Source organism: Gallus gallus, chromosome 6 (assembly GCF_016699485.2).
Source record: "Gallus gallus isolate bGalGal1 chromosome 6, bGalGal1.mat.broiler.GRCg7b, whole genome shotgun sequence".
NCBI lineage: Eukaryota > Metazoa > Chordata > Aves > Galliformes > Phasianidae > Gallus > Gallus gallus.
Genome location: NC_052537.1, coordinates 31,140,045 through 31,160,608, shown reverse-complemented (window position 1 = coordinate 31,160,608; position 20,564 = coordinate 31,140,045). Strand labels below are relative to the sequence as shown.

The 20,564-nt window shown below is 41.1% G+C and overlaps 3 protein-coding genes across 5 annotated transcripts in view; 1 reads left to right on the top strand and 2 right to left on the bottom strand.

Moving 5' to 3' along the window:
• Positions 1–6,711, bottom strand: part of SEC23IP (SEC23 interacting protein) — a 19,972-nt gene extending 13,261 nt beyond the window's left edge. For both annotated transcript variants that reach the window (XM_421794.8, XM_004942325.5), the window contains exons 1-5: positions 6,117–6,711; positions 2,351–2,880; positions 1,879–2,074; positions 1,483–1,676; positions 951–1,040 (exon numbers count right to left, since the gene is read on the bottom strand). In XM_421794.8, the coding sequence (XP_421794.5) occupies positions 951–1,040; positions 1,483–1,676; positions 1,879–2,074; positions 2,351–2,880; positions 6,117–6,615 (1,509 nt within the window). In that variant the 5' untranslated portion in view covers positions 6,616–6,711. The remainder of the gene's footprint in view (positions 1–950; positions 1,041–1,482; positions 1,677–1,878; positions 2,075–2,350; positions 2,881–6,116) is intronic.
• Positions 6,436–20,564, top strand: MCMBP (minichromosome maintenance complex binding protein). 2 transcript variants are annotated; one of them, NM_001012912.1, is given in 16 exon segments: positions 6,436–6,620; positions 7,403–7,488; positions 8,252–8,392; positions 8,694–8,735; positions 9,136–9,237; positions 10,123–10,252; positions 11,518–11,669; positions 11,942–12,042; positions 13,680–13,849; positions 14,715–14,838; positions 15,647–15,764; positions 16,183–16,348; positions 17,575–17,708; positions 18,275–18,439; positions 18,809–18,897; positions 19,147–20,564. In NM_001012912.1, coding segments are annotated over 16 exon segments (1,905 nt in total). In that variant the 5' UTR covers positions 6,436–6,562; the 3' UTR covers positions 19,274–20,564.
• The window catches only part of INPP5F (inositol polyphosphate-5-phosphatase F), a 45,669-nt gene continuing 39,216 nt past the window's right edge, over positions 14,112–20,564 (bottom strand). Inside the window, exon 20 of the mRNA XM_015288905.3 lies at positions 14,112–15,069. Coding sequence (XP_015144391.2) covers positions 15,033–15,069 — 37 coding nt within the window. The 3' untranslated portion in view covers positions 14,112–15,032. The remainder of the gene's footprint in view (positions 15,070–20,564) is intronic.

Below are 20,564 nucleotides of genomic sequence, written 5' to 3'. Positions count from 1 at the left end.
GCTGGGTTGCTCTGCAATTCTTAACAATTTTAATTCCTCAGACAAGCATTTCAAGCACCTCCTTCCTGGACCCCAGTGCCCACTCTTCCTTATCAGCTGGCTATTTTTTGTGAAGAAACTGACTGTTTCACCCATTTACAATTATTCTAATTTAAGGCAAAAAAATTGATCAGCATTCATCAGAGAAGGAAAACATTTGAAAGAGCATAAAAACCTTAGAAAATGATTAATTCACTAGCATGGCTGTTCATAGCTACTAGCACTATAGTGTCATGTCATATTTATGATACTAACAGTTTTAAGTACCTCTTCTCTAGGGTTTTTCCTGGATGAAACTTCTTAACCTACACTAGCATGTGGTTAATGTAGGAGTAGCTGTGATTCTGACATATATATATTTTAATTTTATGTATTAACTGTTCTCTTATCACAGATGCAGTAACACTGATCAATAAGTCTGAAGTCCATAGTTAAATCACAAGACACTGCTAGCAGAGCATTTACAGTACAAAAAAGATTTAGTTATTCTACTTCCTCATGGCCTAGAAATAGTTGCAGTGGAAGACTTCTTGTGGCTTAAATATTCAAGCTAATTTTCTTACAGTTTGATTAATGCTCTTCTTCACATGAAACCTTAGTTTAAATTACCTTCCAGCTGGTAGAGACTGTCTGAGATTAATTAAAATTGCCTTCTGTTTGCTGCCAGTTACACATAGCAAGTATTTCAGTCATCTAAACCCTTACTCTTTCTAAGTACCAGGATGCACTGTACTTCAGTCAGGTGACAGCACATTGAAACAAGAAGAGTTCAGTTTCTATAAGCATTATCTTAAATGCACACATACCCAAAACAATTAACAAGTCAATTTCAAGCAAAACTAACACTGCATTATTTTTATACTCATTCACCCCAATGATTTCTCTAAGAACCAGTTGCCAGAATCTATTACCTTGGGATTATGCATAACAATTGTCTCCCCATTTGGGAATTCAAGCCGACGATGCCATTGATTTGTAGTTACGGCCCTTTTATATTCTGCCTGAAACAGTAAACAAGTTAAATTGAGAAGGCATTCTCATTTCATGTCTTTTTTGGCCATGCACATTATCTGTAATGTTAATGTTACAAGTTACATAGTTTTATCTATACTATGAGAGACATGGCTCAGTACACGTGGTGGGAATGGTTTGAGGGTTGGACTAGATTATGTTAGTGGTCTCTTCCAACCTCAGTGATTCTATGGTTCTGAAAGCATCAGAGATGAAGCACTACATAAGCTGACTTAAGGCCACAGCAGCACAGGACCATTGCATGAGCAATTAACTATTCTAACCATTCCACTTTCCAGAATTTGCTTACTTTCGTTCCAGAAATTACGCTTCAGGAATCATTTTAATGAAACAAAAGGAAGTAATTCTACAATCATAAATAAAAAGTACTTCCAAGTTCTTTGTGAAAGTTATGTAAAGAGTAATACCTACCTCTAGCTTATCACTAAAATCCTCAGTGTAGGGAATAAAGCGGCTATCCTTCTCTCCCTTATAGAACCACATACATCGTCTCACTTCTGAAGGCTCCTCTTCCCAGTAAACAGCCTTCCTCATTCTGTCATACAGGTACACATCATAGCGTCCGCCATCAGTGCTCAGAACCACACTCTCAGGATCAGGCTGGACTGTAACACAAAAGTTACCCTCGGTTACAATACGAACACATGCATTCTTTTTTCCTCTCTCATTCCAAGGCCCCAGTCACTACTGTAACTGATACTAAGCCACTAAGACATATTTATATCATGGAAGAGAAGTTTAATATCTTCTGTCAAGTTCCTTCTGCTCACCTCTGAAGAAGATATGATTAAAATCTTTATTACTTACCAGAATTATAGACTTCCTCTAGTTTTGCAGAATCCAGAATGCTGAATGGCATCCATATTTGCTTGTCCTCCACTTCCTTACAGTAGAACCAGTGTGGTTGAACCGGCTCATATTGGTTCTGTGGCAGAACAGGAGGTGCTTGGACCAGTGGACCTGCAGGCCTGGGAGCTCGGAGCTGTGACTGAGACTGGGGAAACTAAAAATACATCTCTCTCAATTTTACAGGTTTTCTTTATAGAACTAATTCGTCCTTTGCAATAAAGAGTGCTCTGAGCTTTTATTTCTGTTTTCCAAGAACATTCTCTTTCAATCAGAAAATAGTACAGGCAAGTTGCCCACTGCTTATGTTTTTGAAAACTTGCATGTTTCCAGTTACGGAATAGATCTTTAAGGTAAAATACACAATTCAGAATGGAATAGAGTCTTAAACTGTTAAATTCTGGTAGCGCCATGTCAGGAACAATTTACTTACCTGTGTCAGTGGCCCTGGAGGTGTCTGATACATCTGGACAGGTGGGACAGAAGATGGTGGGTGAACCGGTGGGGTTGGCGCATGACCCTGCTGCAGTTGTGGTGGAGTAAGGTATGGGTTGGCTCTGCTGCTCAGGGTGGTGTGGCGATAAGGGTTATACCCCTGCTGAGATGGAAGAGCAGAAGCATTTGCAGGTGGAGGACAGCTCTGCTGAGGAGTCTGATAACCTGTGATTCCCACCTGTGAAGTAGGTGGAGGGCCAGAAGAGGACTGTGACTTGGGAAGCTGTGGAGAAAAGGCATTTTGCCCATCCTGTGACCCAGTCACAAGTGGAAGTGAAGTTGGAGGCCTGGAGAAGGCTGCTGCTCCAACAGGTGGGGCAGAAGATGTTAAGGGCGGCTGCCCAATGCTTCCAAATGGATCGCTGCTACTGGGCACTTGGGAGAAATAGTTGAAAGTCTGTGGAGGATTAGGGCTGGCAGAAGTCTGACCCAAGAAGCTGTCCTCTTCGCCAACATCTGCAGAATCATCTGCAAAGATAAACAAAACAAAAAGATGTCCTGAGAGGTTCAAACAAATCAGCATATGTAGACAGAACGTTCTGTAATGCTATGAGCTATTTCCAAAACTCTATTGGGCTCTATGAAACCAAAAGCATTATAAATCTTACGTATCCTTGAAGATTAAACATGCCATAAAGTTAAACAAAGGACACAAGTCTTCAAGAACATCTAAAACAAGCCACAAAACTCATTCAGCGTACATAGATAAAGCAACAAAAAATAAAAGTTTAAATAAAAGGCCAAAGTATGACTTAAATTAGGAACTTTTCAAGCCAGCTTGTCAAAGAAACATACTTCCACGGCACTAAAATCCCCTTCAATCTCTCTTACGCCTACCAAATACAAGAGTGGCTTTGCTTCATTCCCTCTCGCTACAAAAACAGTCACTAAGAATAGAACCTTACTCTCTACTCTCTGCTTCCAAGATCTCACTTAAAAGTAGGAATTAAGGACGTTCCCAAACAGACCGTGCCTACTGGTGATGGCCATTAGTGGCTTAGGGCCATCCTCACCTGACCCATCAGCAATGCCCTCTCTCAGATTCCCACTTTACTTGCAAGGTGGCCAACACTCACCACTCCAGGTTATCAAGATTCATCACAAGCAAGAGTTAGTCTGGTTCTGTCCAATAACCTTACTCTAGATTTGTGCAAGAGGTGGATCTCTGGTACAGAAAATTAAGTCTCCATCCTGTGTAATTGCAGTAGAGGGCTTAAAATCCTGTCATGTCTGTCTTTTTGCATCATGAGAAAGAACACAAACCAGATCCTGGTCAGTTGCAGCTTTCTGCTTTGCACTGATCCAGTAGCAATTGGAAAACCAAGCAGTTTGACCTGAGCCCAGCAATAAATTCAGCTGAATGTTGAGTTGTCTGAGCATCACTGCCTGCCTGTTGAGGGAACAGCACCTTGCAAGTACCCAAAGCAATTTCCTGAAAGTCATAAGAGCATTGTTGTCTGCTCTGGTAGTCAAATAATCCCCAGACAGTGGGGATGAATCCACCATTACTGCTTCTCTGCTCCTCAGTCCCCAGGACAAGAGAGACTGAACACCCCTGCAGCTCCAAGCGGCCGATAACAAACATCTTTGCATCTTTATCCACATCCAACATCACAGGATGAGAGTATCATAGAGTATGCTGCTCTAATGAATTAACTGGAAAGCAGCATTTGCCATGACTAAAATGTTTATTTACTATTTTTTTCCAATGGTAACAATTTCAGGCAAGCACCACTGGAATTTGCACCTATGGTGTTTTGTGCCACTTTTAAGAATGAAATCCAAAATCTCTGTATGCAAACCATCTTATGGAGAATACTAAATCCATTTATAAGCAGTGACCAGAACAAATTCAGGCCTATGGATCAACTCCCATCTCGATTCAAAACAGCAATTTCCACTTAATAAAAGCTCTTATTTTCTTGACTGCAAGTTTTTCCTTCCTTTCCTTTCTCACAAATGCCGTGGAATACAGAGAAGCACACTGCATATCACACTGACAGTTCTCCACATCCCAAAATAACTGATAGCAGTGAGGTGAATTGCTCCGCAACATCAGTTGATGATACACAGAGGAATGTGCTGAAGAGTTTTCAAGGCTTTTACCAAATTCCTATTCACAAACCACTTCAAGTATATTTGGGAAACTTGGTCTATCTGTGTGTTTCCTAAAAAAGTAAAAATAAAAATGGACATACAAACTTTTATCTAACCATATATACATATAGTTTTCAGACACAATTTCTACATTATCTTTTTTCTGATTTGCACAAATTCCATTGAAACACATGCACAGACTGGCAGGAAATGAAGCACTTTGTACAAATGAAAACAAATCCTGTGATTCTTCAGCTTTGACATACAAGGGCAGTATTCCTCTCACATACAATGACTGTGTGACGGCCTCCTGTGCATCCCTCACAGATAATACCCTGTCACTCACACACTGCCACCTGACAATCCCAAGTGACAAAAGTCCAAGTCCTCATCGGGAACACTCTCCCCACAGTAAGGATGTTAGTTACTTCATCTGAACCAGAGAACACATCTTCTCCTTCAAACGCAAGACACAAAACTCTTACTGCTACTCACTCTTCGAAATACAACAGATGCAGGCATGCACACAGCTTCCAAACGTCAGCTTTCATGTGGATGTCAAACAATTCCTGAGGTAGATTCCCATAACAATTCAGGATTCAAACTCAAGGGCTCATCCCTTCCTGCTTCAGACTGTGACTCAAGATGCAAACTGCTCTATGCATCCAGGTCCTTGTGACAGCTGGCTGGCCAAGGTGAATGCAAGGGATGACAGAAGTAGAATATAACAGGATGCCCCTCCCTTGAATGTAGCATAACCTCAGTAAGTCTTCAGCAATTAATTTCACTCCATTTGCAAAACTATGAACCTTCATCCCACCAAAAATTAAGTGAAAAGGTGAGCGCACAACTAATCACACCTTATTACTGAAATCCCATCAACAGATTTCCTCCCTAGCCAGGAAGCTGCCACGTGAGAGCCACTCACGCAGTGCTACTTTCCAGACCTGCACTTAAAAACTGTAAGGATTGCACAAACTCAGTTAGTACATGTATCAGCTAGCTATCTTAGGTTAGTAGGAATGATAATGTAATGCTCTTATTCCCTCTCCCTCCCCCTGAAAACATAGAACACCTAAAAAACATCCTGAAGCTGCACTTGGCAAGCATGTCTTTAAGCCCACAGAGATGTACTGCATTTATTTCCCTAGCTAAGACATGTCAGCGTTGAAAAAGAGCTTTGGATTTTGAACTGAGCGTGGAATCACAGACTCGTTAAGGTTGGAAACAACCACCAAGATTATCCAGTCCCTGTAGCAGCTTATCCCACCATACCCACATCCCTCACTGCCACATCCCCACAGCACTGTACGCCCCCAGGGACAGTGACCCACCGCTCCCCGGGCAGCTGATAAATGGTTAAATTAACACGGAAATTTGAAGTTCCTGCTTAGCACGCTATATCCACACATGGAAAACGAACGATGACGTGGGAGAAGTGCACAGGGAAAACGAGGGTCACGCTGAGGCAGAAGGAGCTGCTGCTTAAGGGACGGGCGAGAATAGCACGGCACAGAGCTCCGGGCACAGCGAGGCGAGGAGCGGCCCCTCAGCCTCCACACGCCATAGCGCCCGCCCCCCTCAGAGCCCCTCGCAGTACCCCCTACCCGCTGTAAGGAGAGCGGGGCCCGGTGGCGCGGCCGGCGCCTGGCTGACCGGGATGAAGGGCACGGTGAAGTTGAATTCCGTGGCGGAGGAAGCGAAGAGAAGGTTGGTGCCGGTACCGGGCTTCGCCGCCGCCATGGCTGCGCCCCGTCCACGTCCCTTCCCCGCAGCGGCCCGGCCCCTTCCGCCCTCATCCCGCCCGCCTTTAAGATGGCGGCTCCGCGGGCGGGCGCGGCGGGAGGAGGAGAAGGGAGGGGCGGAAGGAAAAGGCGGGTCCGGATCGCGCCGCCATTGCTGCGGCCGCTCTGAGAGGAAGAGGAGGAGGAGAAGGCGGAGGGCGGAAGTCCGCGGCCCCCGCTCTGGGCTGGTGAGCGGGAGTTGGCGACTGCAGGGCGCTGGGGAGGCGGCGGTGGCGGCGGCAGCAGCCCTCGCTCGCTTCGCTCCCACCATGCCGTGCGTGGCCGACTGGCTCAACAACCCCTTCAGCATCGTGCAGGGCATCTTCGGTGAGCGCGGGGCCGGGCGGGGCCGGGATCTGCCAGGAGCGAGCCGGCGGGAGGGCCGCGGGCCGGTGCCTCCTTCCCCGCCGGGAGCGGCGCGGGGCCGGGGCGCGGTGTGCTGCCGGGCCGTGCGGGGCGGCGCGGGGCGGCGGCCGGCCTGTCGTAGGGCTGTGTGGGGCTGTCCCGGCTGGGCGATCCGCTTCGGAACTTAGGGTAGAACAGACCCACGTGTGTTTTTCGGGGTCAGTGTTGCGCGGGGGTAGCGGCGCTGCTGCGATGCGCTCCTCTTGGCAGTAAGGAGGACTGGAAGAGGCACCCGAGCCGCGAGCACATGGGTTTGGAGCTGGAGGCAGCCCTCAGAACGAGGGCTCTCCTCATGGCCGTGGGGCTTACTGCTCGCTGTGCCCTCATGAACGCTGCCTGTGCCATAGCTGAGGCTCAGTGCTAGGCTTGATCTGAGCTAAAAGCTCCCTGAAATAAGGAAATCTTCCTCAGGGGACAACGCAGCAGAAAGCGGTGCCTCGGCTCCTCCAGTGACACCTACCCGGGGGTGCTGCTGTGTTTCAGAGCCCTTCTGCGCTGCCCGGCGTGTCTGTTGTTGTCTTGGTTCGCCCGAGGGGGGTGGGATGGGGAGCTCGGCACAATGTGACATTCATAAAGTCGGCTGGAACTCAGCTGGTTGCCCAGAATGGGGATAAATGTTTGAATTGCTTACTGTGTTAGCGCGGTGCTGAATAGGAGTCTGTTATGTGATGCAAATGTTCACGGAAACGTGCCTTGTTTTGTAGCCCAAAATACTCCAAATTCCGACTGGGAGAAGAAGGTAACTGACTACTTCAAAGAGAAATTAAAGGAAAATAATGCTACTAATTGGGTAAGACTGTTGTTCTCTTCGAGTTACACAATTCCTAAGTTACGTTCTTGTCCGTCCTAATCATTGCAGCGAGATGGCTTTAAGAAGCTCTTCCTTTTAGTGATATGCGCTTCTGAACGTTAGGCCTTTGTGATGATGATTTACATGTCAGTTGCTTTAATCGGTATGTAAAACCAAGATGCAAATTCCTGCCTGATACTGCAGCAGCCCCCGTCCTTGGCTCCAGTGTGCTGGTTTGCCTTGGGCCCCACCTGCTGAGCGCTGCCTGCTGGTGCTGGGATCCAGTAGGTGGCAGGAGCTGACAAACGCTGTCATATTTGGAGGCCAGCCCTGTTGGTCTGCAATAAATGTACGCAGCAAGTGTTCAAACCATTCTTCTTTCACATCCTTCTATTGTAATGCTGCAAAATTCAGGTGGGTTGAAGAAATAGCTGCTTGGATGCTCACATTTGAGGAAAAATAGCCTCTGCTAAAACTTCTAGAAGTACAACAAGGAAAAACCATGCTTTAGATTTAAAAATGAAATGTACACATTTGAGTTCAAATGATGCTTTAGTCTAAAAGGCAAAAATGGCATCCTGGAGCACTGTTAATTAGATTAAAAACAACAGCTTCAGGGTTTGAGCCAAGTTAGTTAGCAGTACGATATACAGGATGATAAGAAAAGGGTGGTGACAGCTTTTGCAATGTTTTTTTTGCTGACTTCATAGTGGTTGTATTAATGCTTGTATGGCAGTTGTTTAGGAAAAGCTTTCTTTTACAGGTCCCGTCGCTGAATGATGTTCCTGTGCATTACCTGAAGCCCAACAGTTTAGTGAAATTTCGCTGTATGGTTCAAGATATGTTTGATCCTGAGTTTTATATGGGTGTATATGAAACAGTTGACCCAAACACAAATGCACGTGTAAGTGAAATACTGACTCATTACTTCTGTAAATGCTTAGTGTTTTCTTCTTCCTAGCTGTCATGTTTCCCATGTTTCAGAGCTAAAGCTATGGAGTCTGGGCACTGTTTGGTGGTAGCTTATTATATAGCATCAGTAATATAACGGTATTTATAATTCTCTTGGGGAATTTAGAGAATAAATATTGCTTTTCAAAATATATATCTTTGAAGGACTTAAGTGCAGTAATTTAAATGTAAATAATTCATATTCAGGCTGCTGGCACACAGGGAATGATTGCATTGTTTTTCCTTCTTGACAGGTTTTGCATTTTGGTAAATACAGAGATGTGGCAGAATGTGGGGTAAGTTACACAAGTTATCTGCATTTTTGGGATGAAGTATTAGTTGGAAAGCTATGATTTATAAGTGCAGTCTAACTTGGTGCTCACAGTGGGCTCCTGGAGATAAGTTTCTTAAAACTGAAAGTTAATTTCAGACTGGGACAACACAGTATTCCTAATTGCTTGTCTGCTTTCAAAGTTCAGCAGAGTTCAGGCCAATTCTGTTTCACTTAACATTTGTTTTATTGGGTGGGGTGGGAGAGAAAGCACTCCAGACTGCTTAGATTCACTGTTTCATAATATGTAATCCAGAATGTTTGTTGTGAGTTCTGGCTGAGTAGCTGAATATGTGAATATTTGGTTTTAAGCAGAAAAGACACTAATCAGGTTTTTAATGTTGTTATTTCTATTGGTATTCTAGCCACAGCAGGAAATTGATATGAACTCCTCACAAACAGTCACCTTGGAAAGACAGACGTTCTACTGCGTTCCAGTGCCTGGTGAATCAGCATGGGTGAAAGAAATATCTTTTTTCTCTGTGCTAGTGCTGTGCTATGCAAACATTAATCACTAATTAATTCATTAGATGTAAGGAGGCAAATTTATGTAATGTTTCTTAGTTTTGGGGTGGTTTTTCACTTGGAGTGAATGGGGGTAGGTAATGATTGGAAGGCTCTTGAAAGTTTCTGATAATTTATATTTGTGCATCTTTAGAAAATGGGAGACTTAATTTGAGCTCTGGGCATTCATTGATGTTTTCTGGTGAAACCAAGACATTGCTACATAGTAAGAGTCTGCCAAAAGCACCTGTAGAAACACTTGCAGCGTGTTAGACGGTAATGCTTGGAGTGGATATGTTGCATTTTGTAAAATGATGAGAATTTGATGGTAAATCTGATGACTTGATAATTCACATTTTGAATTCAGAATTTAATAAAACGACTTGTCATTGGCACAGAATGCCAATACCACCTGAATATGGTGGTTTTGGGGTTTTTTTTGTGAATAAATGATTGCTAGGAATTAATTTTGGGGGAATCATATCAAAATCTTGCAGCAGTGGAAATTTCAGGTGAACCTGACTAGTGTGAAGATGCACTGAAAGTCATTTCAACATTTGTACGTCGTGCTAATGAAAACACCAGTATATTAGATGTTGCAAAACTCATTTATACCTGTAGCACAGCTGGCATCTTACAAGTGTGTCAGCATTTTCTATGTGTTTCTTTTCTAAGTTGTCCTAATAATTGTGTCAGGTAGCAAGTCTTGCTTTGACAACCAGCATGTTGCCTGGGCCTAAAGAAACTTCTAATACTTCGTTCAAAATAGGAGATTTAGGTTAGCAGAGGTCACTTTCCCTGAATTTTTCCCAGCTGAGTGTGGTGTTGTCCTTAATCCTCAATTTTACGCATATATCAGTGCCAGCCAAGCTCGAGTTAGTCCTTCAACATCCTACACACCAAGTCGCCACAAGAGGAGCTATGAGGAAGATGAGGATATGGAACAACATCCATCTAAACAGAAAGAGCAACATATGGGTAATGGCCATTACTGATGACTAGATGTTAAGGCATTTTGTCAGGCTTTGCAGAAATTCAGCTTTAGAAATCAAAGTAATTGCAGTTGTTTGAATGAGCAGCGTTAATGCAGCCTCTCATAACCAACTTGGTGTTTTTGCAGCCGTCATCAGTGGCTTAAGTAGTGTGGGAGAGCTTATGCTGTTGTGCATTGTATATTCTATGACTTTCTGGTTTTATGGCCTAGAGTTAATAGTTCCTAAAATAAATATTCTGTTCAGTAACACTTGTATGCAGCCTTTTCTAGGAGTTCTCATTTAATTTCTGACTCTAAAGCATGTTTCATGGTAATCTAGAGAAAATTATCTAGTTTCTTTTGTGTCTTGCTCTGGATGCTAGTGTTTAAATTGTGGTCAAATGAATCTTAATTGGGTGCTGCTTTGCTACAAAGAATACTGTATTTCTAAAGAACACTCTCTAGTCTCACCTTTTTCTTTCATGAGACTTACTAATTCAGTTTCATAAAAGAGGCAGACTAATACCAGCTGCTTTGTAGCTGAAGGCTGAAGAAGGCTGTTAGACCTTCTCAGAGGATAATGTTTTCAAAACGATCAGCGTTAGGATGGTATGCAGTGCTTACTGATTTTGTGGACAACTTGTAAACTATTTGTTCTGTTGCTGTTTTGTGGAGATGCCACTTAAACTGGCATAGGGGTTTTCTGGAGATTTTGTCACGTTGTCTTTTGAACAAGAGAAAATGGTTAGTTCAGAATGATGAGCCCCACTACAAGAAAAGTAAATGAAGAAGCATCTTTTGGTGTCACACCATCATGAGGGTCACTTGCTGTGTTTTAGGTTTTTGTATTTAGACGGATGAATTGCAGAGTAGGTTTTCATAATGTTTCTTTACTGCTGAAAATCTATAGATGGTTAATGTGACCTGCTTTGTTGGTGTATATCCTCACCTCTATGATTATCTTCTTTTTAAACTTGATATGCAGAAATGTATTGCCTTTGCAGACCTGTACAATTTAGAAGCATGTAGTTGATGTGGTTGAAGCATCACATGCTGAAAATGAGGTGGTTTGGTCATGTTTGGAGTTCTTAAGACACACAGACTTTACCCACTCTCCTGTTTATCTTGGTAATGTGAAATATGTTTGTGATACTTTGCTATTTTGAGTCAGAATATCCTTTGTTAAATTAGTGTAATTCTACATTGCTTGATGCAATGAGTTGTTTACTTTGCATTTCTATTAAGGAGTGTATGAACCCTTTGCTTTCAGGCAGTGGAGGCGATAGTCATGGATGTGGGGAGCCAAAAAGATTAGAAACTGAAGCTTCTGCAGGTCATCATCTCATTTCTCCCAACTGTTCCCCTCCTCTTGACTTAAATTTTCCACTGCCGGGGGAGAAAGGACCAGCATGTCTTGTAAAGGTAAGGAAAGTAGAGAGGTGATGAGCACGGTTATGAGGCAGACAATCTGAAGTGGCAGGGGGAAGAGTTTGTTGTTAACTGCTCAAATGTCTAGCAGATACTGGCTTCTGGATACTTGCTTCTAGGATTTGCCTTCTTGAGCAGAAATTTGTGATGGAAAAAGAAAAAACAACACAGCAGATATCTCTGTATTGTGCTTGAGATGATCTTTGATTCTACAGTGTGCTGTGTTGTCTGTGAAACTTCTAACACTACTTCCATCTCTTGGATAGGTATATGAGAGCTGGGATACCTTCAAAGTCAATGATGTTCTGGAGGTGTATGGTATTTTGTCTGTGGATCCAGTGCTGAGTATAGTGAACAGTGAAGAGAGGTAAGGCTTGGGTGGTACGTGGTTCTGAAGTGAAGGACATTTATGTTAATATGCAGATTATTTTTGTTTGTCCCTTTAATATTGACAGGGAAGTGTGTGAATACATAATATTAACCTCTTAGCATAATTGTTGTTACCTAAAAGCTTGATATGGAAAGCATTAGATTCACAGTCCTGTAAACTGAAGTCCATTATACTCTGAAGCATCCATGCCCTTGGATTCATGATGCATGTTTTCCTACAGTGTTACACAGTCTGTAAAGCAGGAAGTGTTTCTGTAGCTAAGAGCTCTGTACACTTTCATGCCTATTAAAATAAGAGTGGCTGAATGAATAGTGAATAAATAGGGAGCAGTTTTCGAGTAGGCTTTAAAATGATAAAATATGCTCTAGTTGATACTCTTGTGAACTTTATATACTTTATAAATATAAATATATTTATAAATATACTTTAATTTAAAATTTCTGTGTCTGCATAGAAGGTGAAAGTGCCCAAAATGATTGTAAATAGGGTTGGGTTTTTTCCTGCTAATTAAGGTGTATTATCATATTATACTGCAGAAGTTTCTGGTTTCACCTTCTGTTCTGTGATTACTTGCCTGAAAAAATGCAGTTATAAACAAATCAATTTTAAAAATAATCCTAATGACTAATCTAACACAGATACTACTAATGCCTCGAGCAGTTGTGCTTCAAATAAATTATTTGTGTTAGTAACTTTGTTTATCCTTTTAATAAGTTCAATATCAAGAGTGCAGTATGAGTCCTTTATAGTGCCAGCTTCTTAAAAGTAACTCAGCCTCGTCAGCTGCTTTTGGCTATCATCTGTCTGACAGAAAGCTAATCCTGCACTGACAGATCAGTTGGTGTCATACAGTTATTTATTTGCTTTCTGCATGTCATTCTATCACAAATAAACAACGTGGTGGCATTTAGCAACATCTTGAATGCAAAGAGTCCGAACAAAAGATTTTTTTTTTGATAGAAAGAGACAGTAATCTCAGAGGGTCAGTGGAGAGACCTTGAAGCAATGAGGCCTTTCAGCTTTTAAGACCAGTAAAAGTTCATTGCGTTTGTACCAATCTTTACCATCATGTTATACAGTCACCTTTAGACTTTATTTTCTATATAACAAATGAAAACTGCCTGAAAGGGATTTTGTAAGGCACCATTGAGAAGACCAAAGCTTGTATAACTGAACTCTTAATTTAGAGATAACACATGCAAGTTACTGTTGAAGTACTCTCATAGGTTTTTCTCTCGGCCACCAATACAGCTGTTATGTGACTGCTTTGAAGCTCCTGCTGGCAGTGGTCTGTTTTGGGTTGGGTTGGGTTTTTTTTTTTCCCCCAGGAATGATAAGAATCCATTATCCTTCTGACAGTACTAGAATCCAACTTCCTTTGTCAAACATGCTTTGGTGTTTCTATGTCATTGGTTATAAATTGTGATTTTTGGTATTTGATGTTTATAAAAACCCTGAAGACAGTTCCCGTAGTTTGAATACAGAAGTTACCAAGTGTTGGGAATATATGTTGGGAACAGACATGCTGTGTTCATGCCGTGGGTCCAATGGCACGTGCTCAGGTGGAGAAAAATGTTTGGAGTATTTTCAAGTCTGCTTGTGCTCTTTCCTAGGGATAGCTCAACGCTCGATCCTATGGAGTGCATGGACACAGCAGAAGAGCAGAGAGTACACAGTCCTCCATCCTCATTAGTCCCCAGAATCCATGTGATTTTGGCACATAAATTGCAACACCTTAATCCATTACTGCCTGCTTGCCTTAATGAAGAAGAGAGTAAAACCTGTGAGTATGCTTTAATCTACACACGCGTAAATGTGCAGTTCATATGTACAAGCAAACAAGTATTTCTTTGTTCAGAGACAAATGCATCAGTATAAGATTTGTACTTAAATTTTGTTAAGGTGAAGGAGCCATTCAGTGCTACAAACTGCTCAAAACACAGGAGTTTGTATTTAAGTGATGCTATGTACTGCTTTTTCTGAAGTAAATGTGAGTTACGTGAGACATATTTAGCATCTACAAGCTCAAAGACTTTACCAAACTGTTCAACTGTATGATTTCATTTACTTTCAAATGCAGTAGTGAATTGCTGGAAAACTGTATTTCCAAATTAATACTTCAGTGTAAGTAAACATAAGGAATCATAATGCTGTGAGGATAAGAAAAAAACAGTTCTGCTTTTTAAGTTACTGTGTCATTCTTTTTGACTGATTTAACTATTAGTTTTCTTGTTTACATGCAGTAATTAACAACATCTAATTGGTATGCTTCATTCCTTCCTTGCATACGTTGTATTGGTTGTTTTGAGCTGTGCTGTGTGTAGGGGGATTTTTTTCTGTTTCTAATTTGGTATGACTGTGCTATATATCTTAGAAACTTGACTCCAAACGTTACAGACTTCTGCACATGTATTATTTGCATTTATAACATTATCTAATTAAAAAAAAAAAAAGTATTTCAGAGGAAATCCTCAAGTTACCCAAAGCATGGAATTGCTTTGTGGGTAAACAAATGAACGTTTATTTTTCTGCCTTGGAGTAACCACTTTTCTCCATCTGATTGTAATGGAAAATAAGCTTTATGTAAGGAAAAGGGGGGTGAAGAACTGCCCGTTCTCTGACATTGCTGTCTTCTGCTCTTTTACCAGTTGTTTCTAATTTCATGTCTGAGCTGTCACCAGTTAGAGCAGAGTTGCTTGGGTTCCTCACACATGCCCTCCTGGGAGACAGTTTGGCTGCCGAGTACCTTATACTGCATCTCATCTCTACAGTGTAAGTATTTAGATGTTTGTTGAGAACTTACATGTTTGTCTTTTAAAAGACATCTCTTTTTCAGGGCTCTTTACCATTCTGTAAATGAACAGCAGAAACAGTACTTGGTCCAGCAGTACTTGGTCCAGATAGTTGTCCTGTCATAGTAGACAGCATTAGCGGATTTCATTCTCTGGAATACCAGCAGGTTTTATTCAAAGGCGTTTCATCCTTTCAGTGTTGCTTTGAGAGCTGGAAAATAAAAATCTCCTAGATAAAAGTTTAAACAGTACAGGTACAATATCAGTACATTTATATGTACACGCTGTTCTTTCTGGCTGTGAATGCTGTGACACTTGGACTAGAATGTGTTTTTTTTTTCCTCTTATCACAAAAAAATTGAAATTTGTCAAGAACTGGCAGAAGTTGTACAGTAAGAAAAGGGAGAGGAAAGCTGAGAATAGGTAAAGGAAATGAACAAGCATAGTAAGTAGGGAAATTGAGCAATAAGGAAGAGAAAGCATGGAGTATTTGCAGTAGAGCAGAAGGAGAACAGAACGTATCACAAGCACTAAAAATGTACTGCTTTTGTGCAACGCTACAAAGCCTTCCAAAGCAGAGTTCAGCCTAATTTAGCTCCATGGACACTGGAGAAGGAGCAAAAATGAGGCTATTATTTATGCATATATTAGTACTGAAATCCTGCTAGCTATCAGAGATTGATCACAGATATCACTCAGTTTGATAAGAGAGATCACTCAGTTTGAGTGATATCTCTGATCACTCTGTTAATCAGATACTTCCCTAACCATGTCTCATTTTGATTTAGTTATGCAAGACGAGATGTGCTGCCTCTGGGAAAATTCACAGTCAACTTGAGCGGATGTCCAAGGAACAGCATCTTCACAGAGCACATATACCGCATAATCCAGCAGCTCGTTCCAGCAGTAAGAATAACATTGCAGTGCTGCAGTGTTTTTAGTCATAAATGTTGGAGTAATTGGCCAAAAGAAATAGGCTGTAATTTGATTGAATAAAGTTGCTGATCCCCATCTAAGGGGCAGGTAAAAGTGGAGATGTGGCTCTCTTCCAGTGGAAGCCTGTATTATCCTAGTTGTATAAGATGGATATGGAAAGAGGTCCTATCCTCGTATATATTAAACTGACAGATGCATCTGTCTTTTCAACGCTTCTTAAGCGTTTAGTATTTGGATGTTTGAAATAAAACATGTTCTATATTGTTGCAGCAAGTTTTAGTTTACTTCCTGTGGAGGTTCACAGTTGCAGCTCCTGGTAAACAAAAGATTACTTACTAGAGAAGTGAGAGGAGAGGAAACGTGCGATGAGTTTCTTTTCTCATTGCAGTCCTATCGCCTACAAATGACGATTGAAAATATGAACCATTCACGATTTATCCCACGCAAAGACTACACAGCTAATCGCTTAGTCAGTGGAATACTGCAGCTTGCCAGCAACACTTCCCTTGTAATAGATGAGACTCAGCTTGAGCAAGGACAGCTTGACACAAAAGGTAACTTTTTTTTTCTATATATATTTAAAGACAGTGGTGCTAATTGTGTCCCAGTGACAAGTTTCTGTTACAAAACAGTTGGTGGTTTCCATATTCTATTTCATTGCTTGAACTAGCATGCTGCTAGTTCTGCTGCCTTCTCAGACAATTTAATGCATGATCTTTTTGTTTTGCTTACTGGAAGCTTCTGCTGTTTTACTCAGAAGTGCTTGTATTGAGTCAGAATGAGTAGCCCTACAATGAAGAGTCCTACACCTACTTTTTCTTTCCCCAAGAGTCCCTTTATTAAGGAGTACTATCTGTCCCAGACCTCAGGTGACATGTAGTGAAAGAAAATGGTGTCTCATTTGGTATGGTTGTGTCATGGAGTACTCTGGGCAGCATGTCTGATGCTTGATGGAAGAGGCTGCTGGTTTGAATAAGTCTTCAGATCACACTACCTCTGAACCATTACAATGGTTTAGCTTTTCTGTGAGGCAGAGAAGGTGGGGAGAGCATAGGCAGCATATGCTTTATACTTACACTGTATATATGAAAACCATCCCTTAAAACCCAACTTAAATGTGGGGCATACAAAATTAGCTATTGTTTCATAGAAAAAAATGGATGGTTGTGTTGTGTAAGCTGATGTAGTGCTGCACAGTGTGCTTTCTACAGAGCTTTAGACAATAATACTCTACGTAAAAGAGGAATTGTGGTACCTTCTAGAAGCTCAGTAACTGGAGAATGTATACTATGGCTATATATGATGTTTTGAGGAAACACTAATGTCACTGGAAGTTACTATTTTAAATGAACAATGCTACCTTTATGAGTCTGAACTGTGTGATGCTGCAAGACTGCCGGGCCTCCTTAATGAGTGCTTGGTGCTCTGTCCCATTGCAGCTCAAAGCTTGGCAGATATAGCCAGGCTGAGATTTCGGGTAGATACTATTGAAAAACATAACTTTTTAATACATTGTTACTACTGAAAATTCTTTATTTGCTTTTGAGTCTTTGCATGTATTTTTTGGGGGGGGGGATGCTGTTAATCTGGCTTTACTCAAGTGACAAAACTTTAGTGAAGAAAATAGTTAATAAAATTCTTTTCCCTGATAGTTTCCGTACAAAATCAAAACAAACCACAACATCTAATAATTAAATGCTGCTCATTTAAAAACATTGGGAAAAAGAATCCGTTTGATAAAAAATAGTCAAAGTTGTCAGAATTTTTCTTGCTTTTCTAGGTGTGCACAATGTGAAAGCATTGGGTAATCTGATAACTTGGCAGAAAGTGGATTATGACTTCAGTTACCACCAGATGGAATTCCCATGCAATATTAACGTTCTTATCACCTCAGAGGGCCGATCGCTCCTACCGGTATGGCAAGATCTTTTTGAATTTGGGGAATAATTACTGTTAGTAGCTACTTAAAAACACTGAGCACACTGTTCCAGGGACAAGTGAAGACAGATAAACTATCTTGTGAGCAGCGAGGCATGTAAGAGAGTCACCTTCCCTGCTTCTTGGTTGAATACTGATGGCAAGATAGCGACTGAAGTTATCAGTGGGTATCACAACAGTGGGTAGAGTCTGGAGATAGACTGCTACTCTCAAAGCTTTATTGTAAAACAGCTTCAAGAGGGGTTGGGTGTATGAATAAAGAGCAGTAGGTCTGGCATTGCCCCCTTGAAAAACAGAGTAGCCTGATGTTACGTGTCTCTGACCACTTGCATTCCAGCTTTATAAACTGAGAAACTGGGCACTTGTCTTGAAGGGAAACTGACTTACTGAATTAAAAACTTCACGCTGGATTTCACAAAGGGAATTGTTAAGTACTTAAAGAAGGAATTGTCTTGCCTAAATTCTGAGACTTCTGCCTTGGAGGTTAAATCTTGGAGTAGAAAAACATATGAAAAGGGACGATGTGTAATTTTATTTTTCAGTCAGATTGCCAAGTCCAGTTACAACCACAGATAATTCCACCAAACATGGAGGAGTACATGAACAGCCTCCTAACTGCAGTGCTCCCTTCTGTGTTGAACAAATTTCGAATTTACCTAAGTTTGCTGAGACTGCTGGATTACAGTATATCTGATGAAGTGACAAAGGTATGGAAGATTTCCCTAATTGATTTTCAGCTCCATATTGAGACAGGAAGCGCCTTAATGTGTTACTGTACTTGCTCATTTCTCTGCCAGGCAGCGATTGTTGGAAGTTCAAAAAGCATTTTATTGTCATGGATGTGTGTGCCTTCAAGGGTTTGTACTCATGAGTGCTTCAGTGTATAGAGTTTATACGCATCGTGCTTTCTAAAACTCACTTTGAAAATAATTATATTCAAAGACAAGCTAGCCTATTTTTGTTCATGCTGACTTTCTGACAACGTTTCTCCTGTAATCTAAGGATAGTTGTGGTGTTTGAAGGCTTACACTGAAGCTCCTTTATTGCCACTTAATTGTTTGCGGTACTGTTTATAGGCAGTTGAAGAGGACTTTGTAGAAATGCGCAAGAATGACCCTGAGAGCATAACAGCTGATGATCTGCACAGAACTCTGCTTGTAGCAAGGTGGGTAGTGCTGTTAGTTTGAACCAAAGACTTTGTAGCAAGCTGGGGCCAAACTCATTTAATGCTGACACTTTAAGGCAGGTGCACAAGGAATCTTTTTCTTTTGTCTCCGTCAGTTTCTTAACAAGGTAGAGTTCATCCTGTGCTTTCAGTTTTGAAGATACTGAAGATTGTTTCTAAGCTGTATTAGTTTACCAAGCGTGAAACCATCAACAACTTCTTCCTTAACTGCTGTTTCTGCTCATCCAGGTTCCTGTCTCTCAGCGCGGGGCAGACAACACTGTCAAGAGAGAGGTGGCTGAGAGCAAAACAACTGGAGGCATTGCGTAAAGCCAGACTTCAGCAGCAGAAGTGTGTTAATGGAAATGAACTTTAATGTTTTGTGGATGTCATGATAAAAATTTGTCTAATCCTAGATGGAACCCATACTAAGATTGGGATATTGTTTATACCAGTTTTTTTGTAGATAATTTATACCAAGATATTATGGATATTTACCCTTGCAATCTGAACACACTATCTCTGTTCAGCCAGCTAAACATATTTTATGAAATTTTTTTGGAGCCTGTTTTGTAATTGAGAATTGGTAACACTGAGCAAATGATTTGATATTAAAGTTTAATACTGAATTTGTGTAAACTCATTTCCTTTAACAATAGGAAAATGTAACTCATTGCCCTTATAGCAGGGGTAGGGTCTGCTTGGGAATAACTAGGGTATGATTCTTGAGTTGTGTAAGTTGGAGGACCAGAGGCAGCTGCTGAGCACTTTCTGTAGGTTTAAGTTGGACTTTAGGCAGCCAGGGCTCTGCAAGGTGTGTTGTTTCCCTCTGAGCAGCAGAATAATACTGATTATAGTGCAGTATGAAGAATCAATTTAAAATTATCTAAGATTCTAGTATGAAATTCATCCCTTTACTTAGAGAAGACTACGGCTAACCTACAAGTCCCTCTAATGAGCTTTATTCTGATACAGCTTGAAGTGTAACAGGACAACTGATACTCATGTACTCATATAAGCCACATCTTACTATCTACATTATTAGTAATGCAGTGGTTTGTATGAATAATATCAATTAAGTATTAAGAGTGGTCTCTATCTTATACTGTACAGTTTGCACTGATGGTCACAAGAATCTCCCCTGCCCTAATATGATTTGCAGAACTGGTGGAACAAAAGTGGTTTGAGTGAAATACTGAACTAATACGGAGTAATCCATAAAGATGGTACAAGGGTAGGGCTTCTGTCCCCGTGGAGAACTTAAAGAAAAAATATATGAATCAGTGCTACAGGTAATTCTAGATAAGCCTAAATATTCAATTCTTTTGTGAACTTTACATTAAGCCTAAACCACCTTACTTTTTGAGTGAGACTGTTAACAGGAAGCTGCTAGTTTATTCCATTTTCTGTTCCAAGCACAATGGTAGCTGCACAGAAACAAAATAGTTTTTTTTGTCTGCAACTTAATGGTACTCAATTATAAAAGTTTTTTGAATACACTTTTGACATCAGCCAATATTGTTTTTTCAGCTTAAAGATGTGTTTATCTAAAACCTGGCTCCAGTCTGGGAAAAATGCAAAAACACAGCCTGTAAATGTTTTCTTAATGAAGATTTTGTTATGTTACTGTCTCTTCAAGAAAATAAGATGCTTGTAGAAAGAACTGA

Bases quoted from the DNA above. Each gene is read 5' to 3' on its own strand.
- MCMBP (XM_046942955.1), top strand. From the start codon at position 8,318: ATGGTTCAAGATATGTTTGATCCTGAGTTTTATATGGGTGTATATGAA. The intron at 9,238-10,122 runs ATATCTTTTTTC...CCTCAATTTTAC, and splicing joins AATCAGCATGGGTGAAAGAA to GCATATATCAGTGCCAGCCA. The intron at 10,253-11,517 runs GTAATGGCCATT...CTTTGCTTTCAG, and splicing joins ACAGAAAGAGCAACATATGG to GCAGTGGAGGCGATAGTCAT.